Source organism: Magallana gigas, chromosome 2 (assembly GCF_963853765.1).
Source record: "Magallana gigas chromosome 2, xbMagGiga1.1, whole genome shotgun sequence".
NCBI lineage: Eukaryota > Metazoa > Mollusca > Bivalvia > Ostreida > Ostreidae > Magallana > Magallana gigas.
In genome coordinates, this window is record NC_088854.1 from 10,972,594 (window position 1) to 10,987,577 (window position 14,984).

Genomic DNA, 14,984 nt, shown 5'->3' on the forward strand with positions numbered 1-14,984 from the left:
CTACCTGATTTTACTTCACAGTAATTCGCAAATCCTTATATCCGTGATGATAGCAAACCGTCGCATTGCGCGTCCTTTGTTTACTTGCCTTGACTGACTGTCTATTATGACGTCACCTTGTTCTGGAGTCGCTAAGAGTTAATTACGTCATTGTTTACGAATCAACAAATCAGAGGCGATTATTTGAAATAGAGGGAATGTTCTCTAGATATTATTCCTAGCCGGTCAATATCAAAGAAATATTGACCGGTCAATATTTTTTGGACAAGCTAATATTACAATTATCGACATTTCGTCTATATAGAGTTATATAGTGAGAATATACTACTGAATATAGCAATAACAGTTATTAAATTTACTTGATTTTACTTTCTTTTTCCAATAATTTTTTCAAATTTGCTAATATAAACAATAAAATGCTTTATTTGATGATTCATGTGGGTTATAGTGGTACCGATCATTGCAGAAAAAATTTACATTACATGCTAAAGCATAATGTATTTTTATAGCTCATCGAGACAAAGTCACGGGGAGCTTATGCTATACCCTCGGCATCGTTTCTGTGTCTGGACCTGGTTAAAGTTTTTGTTGCAGGTCCTGTATCTAAGCTATTACGTGTTCTATCTTCACCAAACTTGCATGGATGATGCATCTGGACCTATTTATGGACTTGAAAGACTTGAATGCTGAATCTGGGCCATGAATTTCAGATGCTGGAGGACGTTAAGGTTTTTGGAGCAGGTTAAAGTTTTTGGTCCACTGACCAGGTGCACTTTGATAGCAATTTCTAAGTTACTACTAGTCCTAACTTCACCAAACTTGCATGGATGGTACGTCTTATAATACTGATGCACCTTTCAGGCTTGAATGCTGAATCTGAGCCATAGGTTTTGTTAATCACACACAATCACCAATTCACACCATGTGGTTTTATCATTTTATTTTGTTTGTTTGCCAAGCTATAGGACAGCAATTCCCTTTTCTGTCTTTAATCCATAGTACATATGCTCAAGTGCTTCCTACACCGTCGTTGAGATTACCAAGAGAAGCGTCTGTGAATACTAGCTACCATTTTCCAATCTGTGTGGGGATTCTCTAACTTGGGAAAACACACAATAGATTTCATATCTTTTAACCTGTTTACAACCTTGATCGCATGAAGGAGATCACTGACATTGGCTTCTTTTAACTTGGTACTGAGATCTACCATTTCAAAGGAGAGCTCTGGTCTGGAGGAATTTAATTGTCCAACGAGTTTTCTAAATTAAGTTTGCTCTTCTATGGATAGTATATCTTGTTTTTGTTTGGCTCTTTCTGGATCCATAGTTAAGTTTCTAAGGGAGTGGGCGTAGTCTGTATGATCCAAGATAATTTTATCATTTTCTTGATTAATTTGAAATCCCAAGTATTTGAAGTTTTTCTCCTCTACTCTTCCTGCCAAGAATCTTTGTCGTAAATGTGACATGATTGTTTCGAGTGCTTCATTACCAGCATGCAAGAAATCATCGACATGACAACAAATAATGCCATTAAGTTCATGAGTCTGTAGAACAAAGACTGCAGGATCTAATTTGGATTGCTTACAGCCAAGTTTCACAAGTTCCTCTTTCACACTCAAGTAGAACTGTCTAGCCCCATCCTTCAAACCGTACAAACAGTGTCGAAGTTTCCATATAATATCTTCAGAGACTCCACTTTCGATAGGAGGCCTGAGGTAGACATCACGGCTCAGTTCTTTGCCTTGTAGGAAGGCAGACTTGATATCTGTAGTCTTGATGGTCCACTGTTTATGTGCTGCGATGGTGAGCAAGATGCGTATTGCTGCTTTACTTGGAGTAGGGCTATCCCTTTGTATCATGTCTTGTTATTCGAAACCTCTTGCAACAAGCCTTGCTTTCACTTTGTTGTCTTTTTCAGTAATAACCCATCTTGTTGACACTGTTGGTTGGCCTCTGTCAGGAACTTCTTCATACGCATGAAAATCTAACAGTTTCTGTAACTCCTCTTCTTTGGCTGCTTTTATGTTCTTTTGTTTCATTTCCCCCCCACTGATGTCACTAAGATTGACCTCTAGTTCATGGACAGGTGTCTGGTTGTCAAGTACATCACTGTCAGTATTTTTCCAAGGGAGTCTACTCAAGTCAACACTTTTCCTTTCCTCACTTTCGTCATCCTGAATGTTGTACCAGTTCCTGTTGTTGCCTGTTGCTTTTCCAGCTCTGCTAAGAACAGTTGCTTTTCTCCATTGCTCTTCTGAATCTTATTTATAAATTATTTTATCATTTGCTTTCAGATGAACATTTCCTGAAGCATTGTCTACATTTCTGACAATTTCCTTATTGGCTATAATTTCTGAAAGCTTGTTTCCATTTTCAGTTTCATTTGGATGGGTATCTTTACGGACACTGCAATGTTCACTTTCAGCAGTTTTCTTCATCTCTTCATTTTCTGTTCTGGAGGGACTGTCATCGATTTTACAAAGCCTGTTTGGTGACACACGCACGAAAACACTACCATGACGTACGAAAACCACTTTACCGTCTTGAAAGACAACTTTTCCCGGTCCTAGCCATCTTTCTCTGCCTTCTCGTTTGTAAAAACACTGTCACCATTACTGAAAACTTGCTCAGATGCTCTAACTTTACTCCTCAGAGCACGCCGTATTCTTTCTTCTGCTTCTGTTTGAATGTAAGCCTTTCTAGCAGAATGTAAGGCTTTCAGATGTTTAGCAAATACCTCACTGGTAGTGGTACCCTCAAGTGCTGGTAATTTCTCAGTCATGATATTAGGTAGGTTTGGATTGGTTCCAAAAACAAGTTGATGACTACTGAATCCATTCCACATCTGAAGAGAATTGCGTGCCATATTTGCCCAACAGAGTAGAGCTTGACAGTCTTTCTTTCCATATTCCTCTTCAAGCTTGATTAACATGCTATCAGTGATTGCATGGACCCTTTCACACAATCCATTCTGGAAAGGACTCGTTCCTGCTGTAGTACATGTGCGGACATTGAGTATAGACATCACTTCTCTCATTTCGTCTGAGCTGAACTCTCCTCCATTGTCTGTAAATATTGCCCCCATCACTCCAAATACACCTATCCAGTTCCTCATTAACGCATCTATTACTTCATTTGGTTTCTTCCTACTGATGAACACGGATACAGTGTATCGAGACCACATGTCAATGATGTGCAAAATCCATTTGTCATTCCACTTTTTCAGGTCCATTGCAACCTTTTCATTGAACGCTGTCGGCAGAGCAACCACTGGTCTTGGAGGGGTTCTGGCGAATAATTTGCAAATTTCGCATTTTCTCTCAATGTCTGATAATGTTCCATAGTATTCTTCCTTCTAGTTTTTGGCATCTTTCAGGAGGGCTACAAGCTTCTTGATCGGTGGATGAGCAAATTGTCTGTGTAATTTAAGAAGTTTCTCCTGAGAAAGTTTTTCACTGGCTTGTGTTTCCTCTTTGCATACATCTGACACTGCTACGGTCTCACACTTATCGATTGGGACACAATAATGACCAGCTGTTGTCAAGTTCAGTGCAATTTCTTTTCCGAAGATTGTGGCTGTAACATTTTCCAAATTCATTTTTACGCCAGCTTTTTTCATGGCATCCTTCGACAGCAGTAAGGGTATATCAGATTCTACAACATCTGTTTGAATTGTTACAGATTTATCTGCTAAAACAGCTGGAATGCTGAACTCTCCGTTGGACTTCAGACAAGTTCCTCCTCCAAACTTAAACACTTTCTTACTGTCGGAACCCTTTATCTTCTTCCTGTCTTCACCACTTAATGATTCAATATAGTTGTTGAACCATGTCTGACCACAGACTGTACTGCTACATGCACTGTCAAGCACCGCACAATTCTGGGCATCCACACATAAACGAGACATATCTTCCCTCTGAAATCCAGTAAACAGGACTGCATGTTCTGTGTTAAATGTGTTCACTTTAGCCATGTTTTCCCAGCTATGTGGACAGTCTGTAATCATATGCCTGTAAGAGCCACATGATTTACAAGTCAATAGTTTACCAGGATCCAGGATGATGAGCATTATTCCGTACATACCCAGCTGCCAGCAAGGCTTCCTCATTCTCAGCAAGGAAAGCAGGCTCTAACTTAATGCTTGGTCCTGATGAATGAGAAGTACCAGAGTCACACACTTCACCTTTGAACTTTTTCAAAGAGCTTTTCGCTTGTTCGTATAAAGTCGCTTTCTCATCATAGTTCATCCCTGTCAACACAATCATGGTCTCCTCTTTTGAAATATTAGCCCTGCGTAGTAGTTTAAAGGCCAAGATTTCAGGTGGCAATTTCATCTCCTTTTTCTCTTTCTTCCTATATTTTGCATCAAACACACTTATATATTCCACAATAGTTTGACTCTCTGCTCGTCTATAATCCTCAAAATCCTCAAACTTTGTTAAGCTGTCTGCCAGATCATCCTTTGCAAGGTATTTATCAAGAAATTCTATCAAAGTTTCTAGTCCTGTTTCCTTCTTTAGGTCTTCCAATTTAATTTAATCAAACACTTTTTCTCGAATTTTAGAGTCGTCATCTTCTGGTAGAGTTAAAGCAATTGCTACTCCCCTTTTTTTCTTCTCTAGTTCTGTAATCTCTTTCCATGCAAGTAATATAGCATTGAATCATGATTTTTTGAAGTATACACTCTCATAACTGCAGCGGTGTGTGCATACAAATTGAGTAACGCGCGTAAGCGCGTTATGAAAATTTGTATGCACACACCACTGCAGTTATGAGAGTGTATACTTCAAAAAATCATGATTTAATGCTTATATTTACATTTTTTTTAACTTCTTGCCCTGTCTGCAAATGTGATTCATACCTTAAAATTCCTATCTTATCCTAAGGGTAAGTTAATATTAATGGAAGAGCCACAGTAACAGCCATAAGCGTGAACTTTGATTTTCGCTTGTGACGTTGCAGTTTAAAGCGTTCAACGTTTGTGACGTCATAATAAAACTCGTCAATTTGACCTTTGACTACTTGTTGCATTTAGAGGCATTTAAACATTACGGAATTTAATGGAAAAACACAGTAGAATGTAAATATTTCTTGTTTGAACAGCTCGTAAGATTTAGACTGACTGTATTTTGGGGGGTTCATTTTTGTTGCCATTATTCTATCTATTCCAATCCAAGGAATTCACTTTGAAATACTGGAAATATAATCACTCACAGTTTTAAGTCTTCATTCACAAACTTTGGATTCTTCTCTCTCCTTTGAAAAGCCACGCTCTGCTACCATTTGTTAATCACATACAATCACCAATTCACACCATGTGGTTTCATCCATTTAATATAACCAAAACTAACTCCCCAAACTGGAGAGTTACAATAACATAATGGAAAGAGTTATGAGAGTTATCTAACTTTGCATATAGATTAACAGGTGAGGTGAAGTTTTTGAACAGATCATACGTTTGATTAATAATTGTACTATTTCAAACCTACATAGTTGATTTAACTATAATATAAATGAATCGCAGAGGTAGCTTCAGATGCAGAGTCTGATCTTCATTATCAACCCTGGATGCTAAAAAAATCTACTACATGTACCTCACTCAAACCTGGTTCATAGATGTGTTTGTTGTTAAATGATATAACATGATTCCTATGATATAGTAGTGTATGATATGATACAGTGTTGTTTCATATGAAACATTATAATATCATATATCATATTGTAAAATATTATATGATACGATATGATAAGTTTTTGTTATTTTTGAATGATAGTATGCTGGTTGTAAATACTTTCATTACAAATACTTTTTCAGCTTTAGATGAAGATGAAAGCTTTCCAAAAGAGCACTTGAGAAATCACAGGACTTTGTTTCTTGAAGAACTAGAACCTTCCGAAACAGCTGACTATCTCTTACAGTTTTATGTGTTTAGCATAGATACTCATGATGAAATAGAGAAAGAAAGCTTTAGGCTGAATAAGGCACAGCTGGTACTTCATCATCTCTCTGAAAAGTCTCCTAAATGTCTTGACATCTTTGGGCAAGTTCTGAAACTTTCCCAACAAGGCGCCTATATCATAAGAACACTCTATGAGCAAGAGGGAAGAAATTCCTTAACACCTAAAGGTAAGAGTCTGGGTTGTTAATTTGTGTTTTTAACATTAACTTATTTTCCCACTGAAGTCAAGCTAGAATTAAACAAATGCATGCAACAATGTAAGAAAAGTGAAATGCCCATGAATTTTACTATGTAGCAGATCAAGATATTTTAATACTATGGTGTTAGGTATTTTCCTGTGCAGCAAGTCAGTGCTGCACTGTCATGCTATGGTACTTGATTCTGTTTTTACAATTTAGGGCCAGGAATGAGTTTTTATTGTTAGAAACTAGAAAAAGTTCTTCTGAAAGAGTGATATTTCTTTTTACAATGTATGTTAAAAAATTAAGAATGACCTTTACCTATAACCTTCAACATTTTGATTGTGATCTGTTTGTAATTTAATTCATTGATTCTCTTACATAAAATAAGTGCTTTTGTTTTATAAACACCCCCACCCCCAAATTTGGTCATAACCATAAGACTGTATACTCTAGATTCTTTTTCTTATGCAAGTATTTAATTCGGCAAGTCAACCATTTTGCATCCATTTGCAAGAAAATAAAATTGCGAACGCAGAATTTTTATCATAATTTTCTTTGTGTACATCTGTCTGTGGAATAAAAGCGAGATTAAAATATCCGCAAGATGTGCTACGCGCAATCTAATGCAGATATTAATTCCTGGCGTTTAATTAAGAATTTACTGTACTATACATAGAGCATTGTCAGAAACTCAGTTAATTACGTATCGTTACTCTCTCCATCACCCATGGGTCAGTTTAAACTTCAACGCTTGATTTAGTAAGCAAATATTTATAAATATCATCCAATTAGTTGTTACATAAGTGGAGCTCTTCTGTTTCGGGTACAATACCTTATATCATTTTTATACACATTTAATTATTCGCCAGAAAATTTTTAAAACTTGTTTTTACTTTTCTAAGGTAAATACCAAAAAAGAGAAAGTTTATGTATCATAGACATTGCTCTATGTTCACATTAAAACATACTGTTGTTTTAATATTAAAAAAAAGCGATCAGTATCGAAAGTCTTGAAAACATACGCATACAAGTACAGATTTTTAAATTTTTCATCTATTAGAGCCAAAAGTTGACATTTTGTTTGGTTTTCTTCTTTATTTCGTCCTCTTTTAATACTGGTTATTTTATTGAATTTCAGTAGACGAGGGTATTAATATACTATTTTTATAAGATCACATTTTGTCTGTCGTCCGTCTGTCTGTCCGTCTGTCTGTAAACTTTTCACATTTTCAACATCTTCTCAAGAACCACTGGGCCAATTTCAACCAAACTTGGCACAAAGCATCCTTAGCCTAAGGGGATTCAAAGTTGTGAAAATTAAGGACCATGCCCTTTTGCAAAGGGAGATAATTAGGAATTTATGAAAATTTTCGAGAAATTTTCAAAAATCTCCTTCTCATGAACCATAAGACCAGGAAAGCTGACACTTGTGTGGAAGCATCCTCAGGTAGTGTAGATACAAAATTGTGAAAATCATGACCCCCGGGGGTAGGGTGGGGCCACAATGGGGGATCGAAGTTTAACATATGAATATATAGAGTATATCTTTAAAAATCTTCTTCTCAGAAACTAATCAGCCAGGAAAGCTGACACTTGTGTGGAAGCATCCTCAGGTAATGTAGATTCAAAGTTGTGAAAATCATGACCCCCGGGGGTAGGGTGGGGCCACAATGGGGGGTCGAAGTTTAACATAGGAATATATGGAGTAAATCTTTAAAAATCTTCTTCTCAGAAACTAATCAGCCAGGAAAGCTGAAACTTGTGTGAAAGCATCTTCAGGTAGTGTAGATTCAAAGTTGTGAAAATCATGACCCCTGGGGGTAGGAATAGGCCCCAATGGGTGATTGAAGTTTTACATAGGAATATATATAGTAAATCTTTAAAAATCTTCTTCTCAGAAACTAATTGGACAGGAATGCTGACACTTGCGTGGAAGCATCCTCAGGTAGTGTAGACTCAAAGTTGTAAAGATCATGACCTCTGGGGGTAGGGTGGGGCCACAATGGGGGATCGAAGTTTTACATAGGAATATATAGAGTAAATCTTTAAAATTCTTCTCCTCAGAAACTAATCAGCCAGGAAAGCTGAAACTTGTGTGAAAGCATCCTCAGGTAGTGTAAATTCAAAGTTGTGAAAATCATGACCCCTGGGTGTAGGAATAGGCCCCAATGGGTGATTGAAGTTTTACATAGGAATATATATTGTAAATCTTTAAAAATCTTCTTCTCAGAAACTAATTGGACAGGAATGCTGACACTTGCATGGAAGCATCCTCAGGTAGTGTAGACTCAAAGTTGTAAAAATCATGACCTCTGGGGGTAGGGTGGGGCCACAATGGGGGATCGAAGTTTTACATAGGAATATATAGAGTAAATCTTTAAAATTCTTCTCCTCAGAAACTAATCAGCCAGGAAAGCTGAAACTTGTGTGGAAGCATCCTCAGGTAGTGTAGAGTCAAAGTTGTGAAAATCATGGCCCTGGGGGTAGTGTGGGGCCACAATGGGGGATCGATGTTTTACATAGGAATATATATTGTAAATCTTTAAAAATCTTCTTCTCAGAAATTAATCAGCTAGGAAAGCTGAAACTTGTGTGGAAGCATCCTCAGGTAGTGTAAATTCAAAGTATGTATTATGTATTATTGTACATTGTCCAGATAGTTTGTATTATGACTCCATTACGCTGATTTTATCATACCTATTGTTTCTCAGGTGAGCGATGTGGCCCATGGGCCTCTTGTTTTAAATGTGAGCACAGAAATGAAAGATCATACATAATTTTTCATTTACCTGGAAAAAAAAATGAAAATGAGTTTCCACAATTCAAAATGGTACATGAATACATTTTCAATATGCTTTGTATTCACTGAAACTTGTAGTAGCTCACAATGCCTTGCAACTCATTCATTGATTGGTCTGTCAATAAAAGTAAACAGATTGCTAATTAAGTATGCAAAGCTATGCAGACGTCACAAAATCCAGTAGTTTCAATAAATTCTGTAATGAACAAGCGTTTAAAGCGTTTAAAAGCGACTTGTTCATTGGACCAATTTACTCAGCATGTTATATAGCCACCAATCAACTTGCATGCTTCAATATGAGTGTCAACTTTAAAACTGACCCAGAGGTGAATGAGAGATGAACAACGAGTAATTAACCATGGATTTCCGACAACAGGTCACAATGTACATAGAGATTCCCCTGTAAAATAGAAGATTGATCTTATTTTATTTATAATATCAAAGGTCAAAGACAACAGACCCTACTGCTATAACCCATTTATTTAGTTTTCCTACTTTTATGGCTTTAACTTTTGACCTTGAACTTTAGCTTTGGACACTTCTTCAACATTGTACCATAGACCAGACCAAACAGTTAAGAAAATTTACATACAGAAACAATTCTTTGAAGCTACATGTACATTGTAGTTTACAAATATTTAAGGTGGTATGGGATACTTCCATGTTGTGACGTATTGTTTATCGAAATAAACAATAAAATTAAGTGCAGTTAATATATAAGTAGTTTCTTTCCCAATATTGTCATCTAACAGCGTAGCGCAGTGAGTTAGAGGGTTTACTACAAATCTATAAGTCATGAGTTCGAATCCCACTGTGGGTTTTACAATTTTTACCTTTCAAAATATTTTTAAAAGCTATTTTTTGGTTAGATATTGTAAAATTTGAAAATTCTAAACCGGTGAAAGTATTTTAATTATAATGTACTTTAATCCACATTAATATCGACAGATGTCCCATACCACCTTAAGTTGAGTAAAAGCATTGTACAAGACATCCCACTAACGGGAAGATAAATAAATATTTTAATTCAAATCATGTGCAGTTTTAAGCTCACCTGAGCTGAAAGCTCAAGTGAGTTTTTCTTATCACTTTTTGTTCCACCGCGGTCTGTCTGTCCATCTGTATACTTTTTAGCTCACCTGAGCTGAAAGCTCAAGTGAGCTATTCTGATCACATTTTGTCTGTCGTCCGTCTGTCCGTCTGTCCGTCTGTCCGTCCGTCCGTCCGTAAACTTTTCACATTTTCAACATCTTCTCAAGAACTACTGGGCCAATTTCAACCAAACTTGGCACAAATCATCCTTAGGCGAAGGGGATTCAAAGTTGTGAAAATTAAGGGCCACACCCGTTTTCAAGGGGAGATAATTAGAAATTAATGAAAAATTTCGAGAAATTTTCAAAAATCTTCTTCTCAAAAACCAGAAAACCAGGAAAGCTGAAACTTGTGTGGAAGCATCCTCAGGTAGTGTAGATTTAAAGTTGTGAAATTCATGACCCCCGGGGGTAGGGTGGGGCCACAATGGGGGGTCGAAGTTTTACATAGGAATATATAGAGTAAATCTTTAAAAATCTTCTTCTCAGAAACTAAACAGCCAGGAAAGCTGAAACTTGTGTGGAAGCATCCTCAGGTAGTGTAGATTCAAAGTTGTGAAAATCATGACCCCCGGGGGTAGGGTGGGGCCACAATGGGGGGTCGAAGTTTTACATAGGAATATATAGAGTAAATCTTTAAAAATCTTCTTCTCAGAAACTAAACAGCCAGGAAAGCTGAAACTTGTGTGGAAGCATCCTCAGGTAGTGTAGATTCAAAGTTGTGAAAATCATGACCCCCGGGGGTAGGGTGGGGCCACAATGGGGGGTCGAAATTTTACATAGGAATATATAGAATAAATCTTTAAAAATCTTTTTCTCAGAAACTAAACAGCCAGGAAAGCTGAAACTTGTGTGGAAGCATCCTCAGGTAGTGTAGATTCAAAGTTGTGAAAATCATAACCCCTGGGGTTAGGTTGGGGCCACAATGGGGGGTCGAAGTTTTACATAGGAATATATAGAGTAAATCTTTAAAAATCTTCTTCTCAGAAACTAAACAGCCTGGAAAGCTGAAACTTGTGTGGAAGCATCCTCAGGTAGTGTAGATTCAAAGTTGTGAAAATCATGACCCCCGGGGGTAGGGTGGGGCCACAATGGGGGGTCGAAGTTTTACATAGGAATATATAGAATAAATCTTTAAAAATCTTCTTCTCAGAAACTAATCGGCCAGGAAAGCTGAAACTTGTGTGGAAGCATCCTCAGGTAGTGTAGATTCTAAGTTGTGAAATTCATGACCCCCGGGGGTAAGGTTGGGGCCACAATGGGGGGTCGAAGTTTTACATAGGAATATATAGAGTAAATCTTTAAAAATCTTCTTCTCAGAAACTAAACAGCCAGGAAAGCTGAAACTTGTGTGGAAGCATCCTCAAGTAGTGTAGATTCAAAGTTGTGAAAATCATGACCCCCGGGGGTAGGGTGGGGCCTCAATGGGGGGTCGAAGTTTTACATAGGAATATATAGAGTAAATCTTTAAAAATCTTCTTCTCAGAAACTAAACAGCCAGGAAAGCTGAAACTTGTGTGGAAGCATCCTCAGGTAGTGTAGATTCAAAGTTGTGAAAATCATGACCCCCGGGGGTAGGGTGGGGCTACAATGGGGGGTCGAAGTTTTACATAGGAATATATAGAATAAATCTTTAAAAATCTTCTTCTCAGAAACTAATCGGCTAGGAAAGCTGAAACTTGTGTGGAAGCATCCTCAGGTAGTGTAGATTCAAAGTTGTGAAAATCATAACCCCTGGGGTTAGGTTGGGGCCACAATGGGGGGTCGAAGTTTTACATAGGAATATATAGAGTAAATCTTTAAAAATCTTCTTCTCAGAAACTAAACAGCCAGGAAAGCTGAAACTTGTGTGGAAGCATCCTCAAGTAGTGTAGATTCAAAGTTGTGAAAATCATGACCCCCGGGGGTAGGGTGAGGCCACATGGGGGGGGGGGTGTTAAAGTTTTACATAGGAATAAAGAGTAAATCTTTAAAAATCTTCTTCTCAGAAACTAATCAGCAAGATGATTCTTTATAATTGTTAAGACTTTGGCTCCAGGACAATTCTTCGGCCTCACAAGAAGGTTCAGAGTTTGATGTAGCTAAATATCCCATATATAAACAATTGTAAAGGATCTTTTTGAGAACTGCAATACTCAACATGTGATATGACTATAAAATTGAAGCAGGCAGCTATTTTTTCATTAGAATCTTTTTGTATTACTGTTTTGGGTTATTGCCCTTGATTTATTGATTCTTGATTATTTTAATTAATGCATCCACTGTTAACCAATTAATGTGATGATTATTTTTATACAATAATAAATATTCAATGTATATAAGTTTGTTCTGCATAAGTAGTTTTGGGTTAGGCTGGATTAGTTTGTTTATTTTTGATTTCCAATTTTTAGATACTATAAATTATTTTAGGCTGGCACATATATAGGGACAGTGTCTATTGCATTGCAATGAGTGACTGTTTGGGGTTAAACAGGTACGGAGAGATTGAGGGTGTTGACATCCCTGCTCTTTCTAATCTTCGTGTTTTTCTAACCAACGATACAGAATGTGCGGTCATTTCTGCCATGTATCGCATTAATACAAGTGTGCGGTCATACCTGCTTGTATTGGTGGTGGTTGCGGCGGAGCACTAGTGTATAGTCATCCCTGCTGGTGTTCTGGCCTTTCTAGCGCAAGTGTGCGGCACTCCCTGCGTTAGGTTGAGCTGTTGACGCAAGTGTGAGGTCATCCCTGCTTGCGTTATCTCTGCTTGCATTAACGTTGGTACATGTTGAGTTGCGTAGGTGTGCGGTCATCCCTGCCTGCATAACGTTGAGTCCCTATGTATGTGCAGGAGCGGTGATTAAAGTCTGCTCTTGTAAATATTTTCAGCAATCAGGGCTATCCGAGTTCCAAGGGGGATAAATGGATTTTATTTATACAGGATCTACATGTATTAATGTACATTGTCCAGATTGTATTATGACTCCATTAAGCTGACTTTATCATACCTATTGTTCCTCAGGTGAGCGATGTGGCCCATGGGCCTCTTGTTACATTTCTGACTTCTCTAAAACCACTGGGCCAAATTTAACTGAACTTAATACAAAGCATTCTTATGGGAAAGGGATTCTAAATTATTAAAATAAAGGGCCAAACCCTTTTTAAAGGGAGACAATCACCGTGAGGATAGGGTGTGTGTCTTAATTTAAAAATCTTGATCTCAAGAACCACTGCATCAGAAATGCCAATATTTATATAAAAGCTTGTATATATAGTGAAGATTTCAAATTGTAAAATTCGTGACTCCTAGACCAAAATGGGGCCTCAGGCGGGGTTCAAAGTTTACATACATAGGAAATGTTTTAAAATCTTCTAAAGAAGTATAATGCAACAGTTTGGGATAATACTCTGCATATATCCTTGGCTTTTGTAGATTCAATACTTTTAAAATAGTGACGCCTGGAATAATACTGGAGACCCAAGATGGGTTCAAAGTTTAACATATAGTAAAGTGCAAAAAAATCCGGATTTCAATTTAAGTCGTTTTATTTTTCAATTTGCAAAACTATCATCATTTTGAAACAAATGAATGAATATAGAAGTTCCAAATGCATAATGTCAATAGTCAGTCAGACCCCCGTGTCGCTCTATACACTAAGCGATGCGTCGTTGCATACTGTCTATCAAACTGTCTATATAGTTCTGATCCAGACCCATCGACGTTTCCATGATTGTAACTTTCCAGTCCTTGATATTTTCTGGCTGAATTTTTTCCACACGATCTTTCATGATCTGCCAAACATTTTCTATCGGATTTAAATCCGGGGAAGCAGCAGGCCATTCCATTACGGTCACGTGATTCTATGTGAACCAGTCACGGGTATAGGCTGCAGTGTGCGGTCTAGCGTTGTCCTGTTGTAAAACATACGGTAAATCGTTTGTCACAATATTAGACAACAGTAATCCCTCCCCTAAAATATCAAAGTACTTGATTGCAGATATATTTCCATTCACAGAAACAAGTGGAGTTATACCCAACTTGCTTATTCCACCCCACACAGTAACAGCTAGTGAAAATTTCGGCACCATTTTTTGACAATGTCCAAATTTTGACAACCTTTTCCGAGTACATCTGTAGAACTGAAATCGACTTTTGTCCGTAAAAATCACATTATCAAAATTGTAAATCTGATGAGCGATACACCATGCCTCTCTTTTACGCATGTGCTCTGCGGTCATTAGTGGCACCTTTTGCGGCACAGATTTAAAATAATACTGCGAGCCAGAGTCCGGCCCATAGTCCATTTTGACACTAACGCTGATCCTCTTCTTGCACATTCATTGGCAATTTGCTGTGCTAACCATTGCGGATGAGAAGCAGCAAGTTGTGCAGCCCGTCTGTTGTCATTCATGTCAAAAATTTTCTTCCTGCCAGATCCTGGACACCGTATCTCGAACTTCCCTTCACGAAATCTTTTCAAATTGTCATACACTGTAGTCCTTGGTATGTTTGTTATTTCACAAAGTTTTTGTGCCGAAGTGATTCCGCTTTCATAAAGATTAAGAAGACATTTTCTGTTGTCAATTTCTGACATCACTGAAGCCCGGAAACTTATCGTCTGCTGAAAGTGTCATTACGTGACATCACATAGATACAAGGGGAATAACTCTAAAAGCATCCTATTCATTTGTCTATGTGAAATTTTAAAAAGAAATTATCTGCTTTAAATATTATGCATGCATAAGGTCTAGAAAATAAAAACCGGAATTTTTTGCACTTTACTATAGAAGAATATATGGAAAATGTTTGAAAATCTTCTTCTCGAGAACTGTAATGCTTCAATTTTTCGCATTAATGCATTGGCATCCTAAAATAGTGTAGATTCTAAATTATAAAAGCTGTGACCCTCGATCTAATACTGGCGCCCGAGAAGGGGTCCAAATTTTAACATAGAAATATAGAGGGAAAA

The 14,984-nt window shown here is 37.5% G+C and overlaps 1 protein-coding gene across 1 annotated transcript in view; it reads left to right on the forward strand.

Moving 5' to 3' along the window:
* The window catches only part of LOC105320306 (uncharacterized), an 89,651-nt gene that overhangs the window by 5,868 nt on the left and 68,799 nt on the right, over window positions 1-14,984 (forward strand). The window contains exon 4 of the mRNA XM_066074998.1: window positions 5,815-6,126. Coding sequence (XP_065931070.1) covers window positions 5,815-6,126 — 312 coding nt within the window. The remainder of the gene's footprint in view (window positions 1-5,814; window positions 6,127-14,984) is intronic.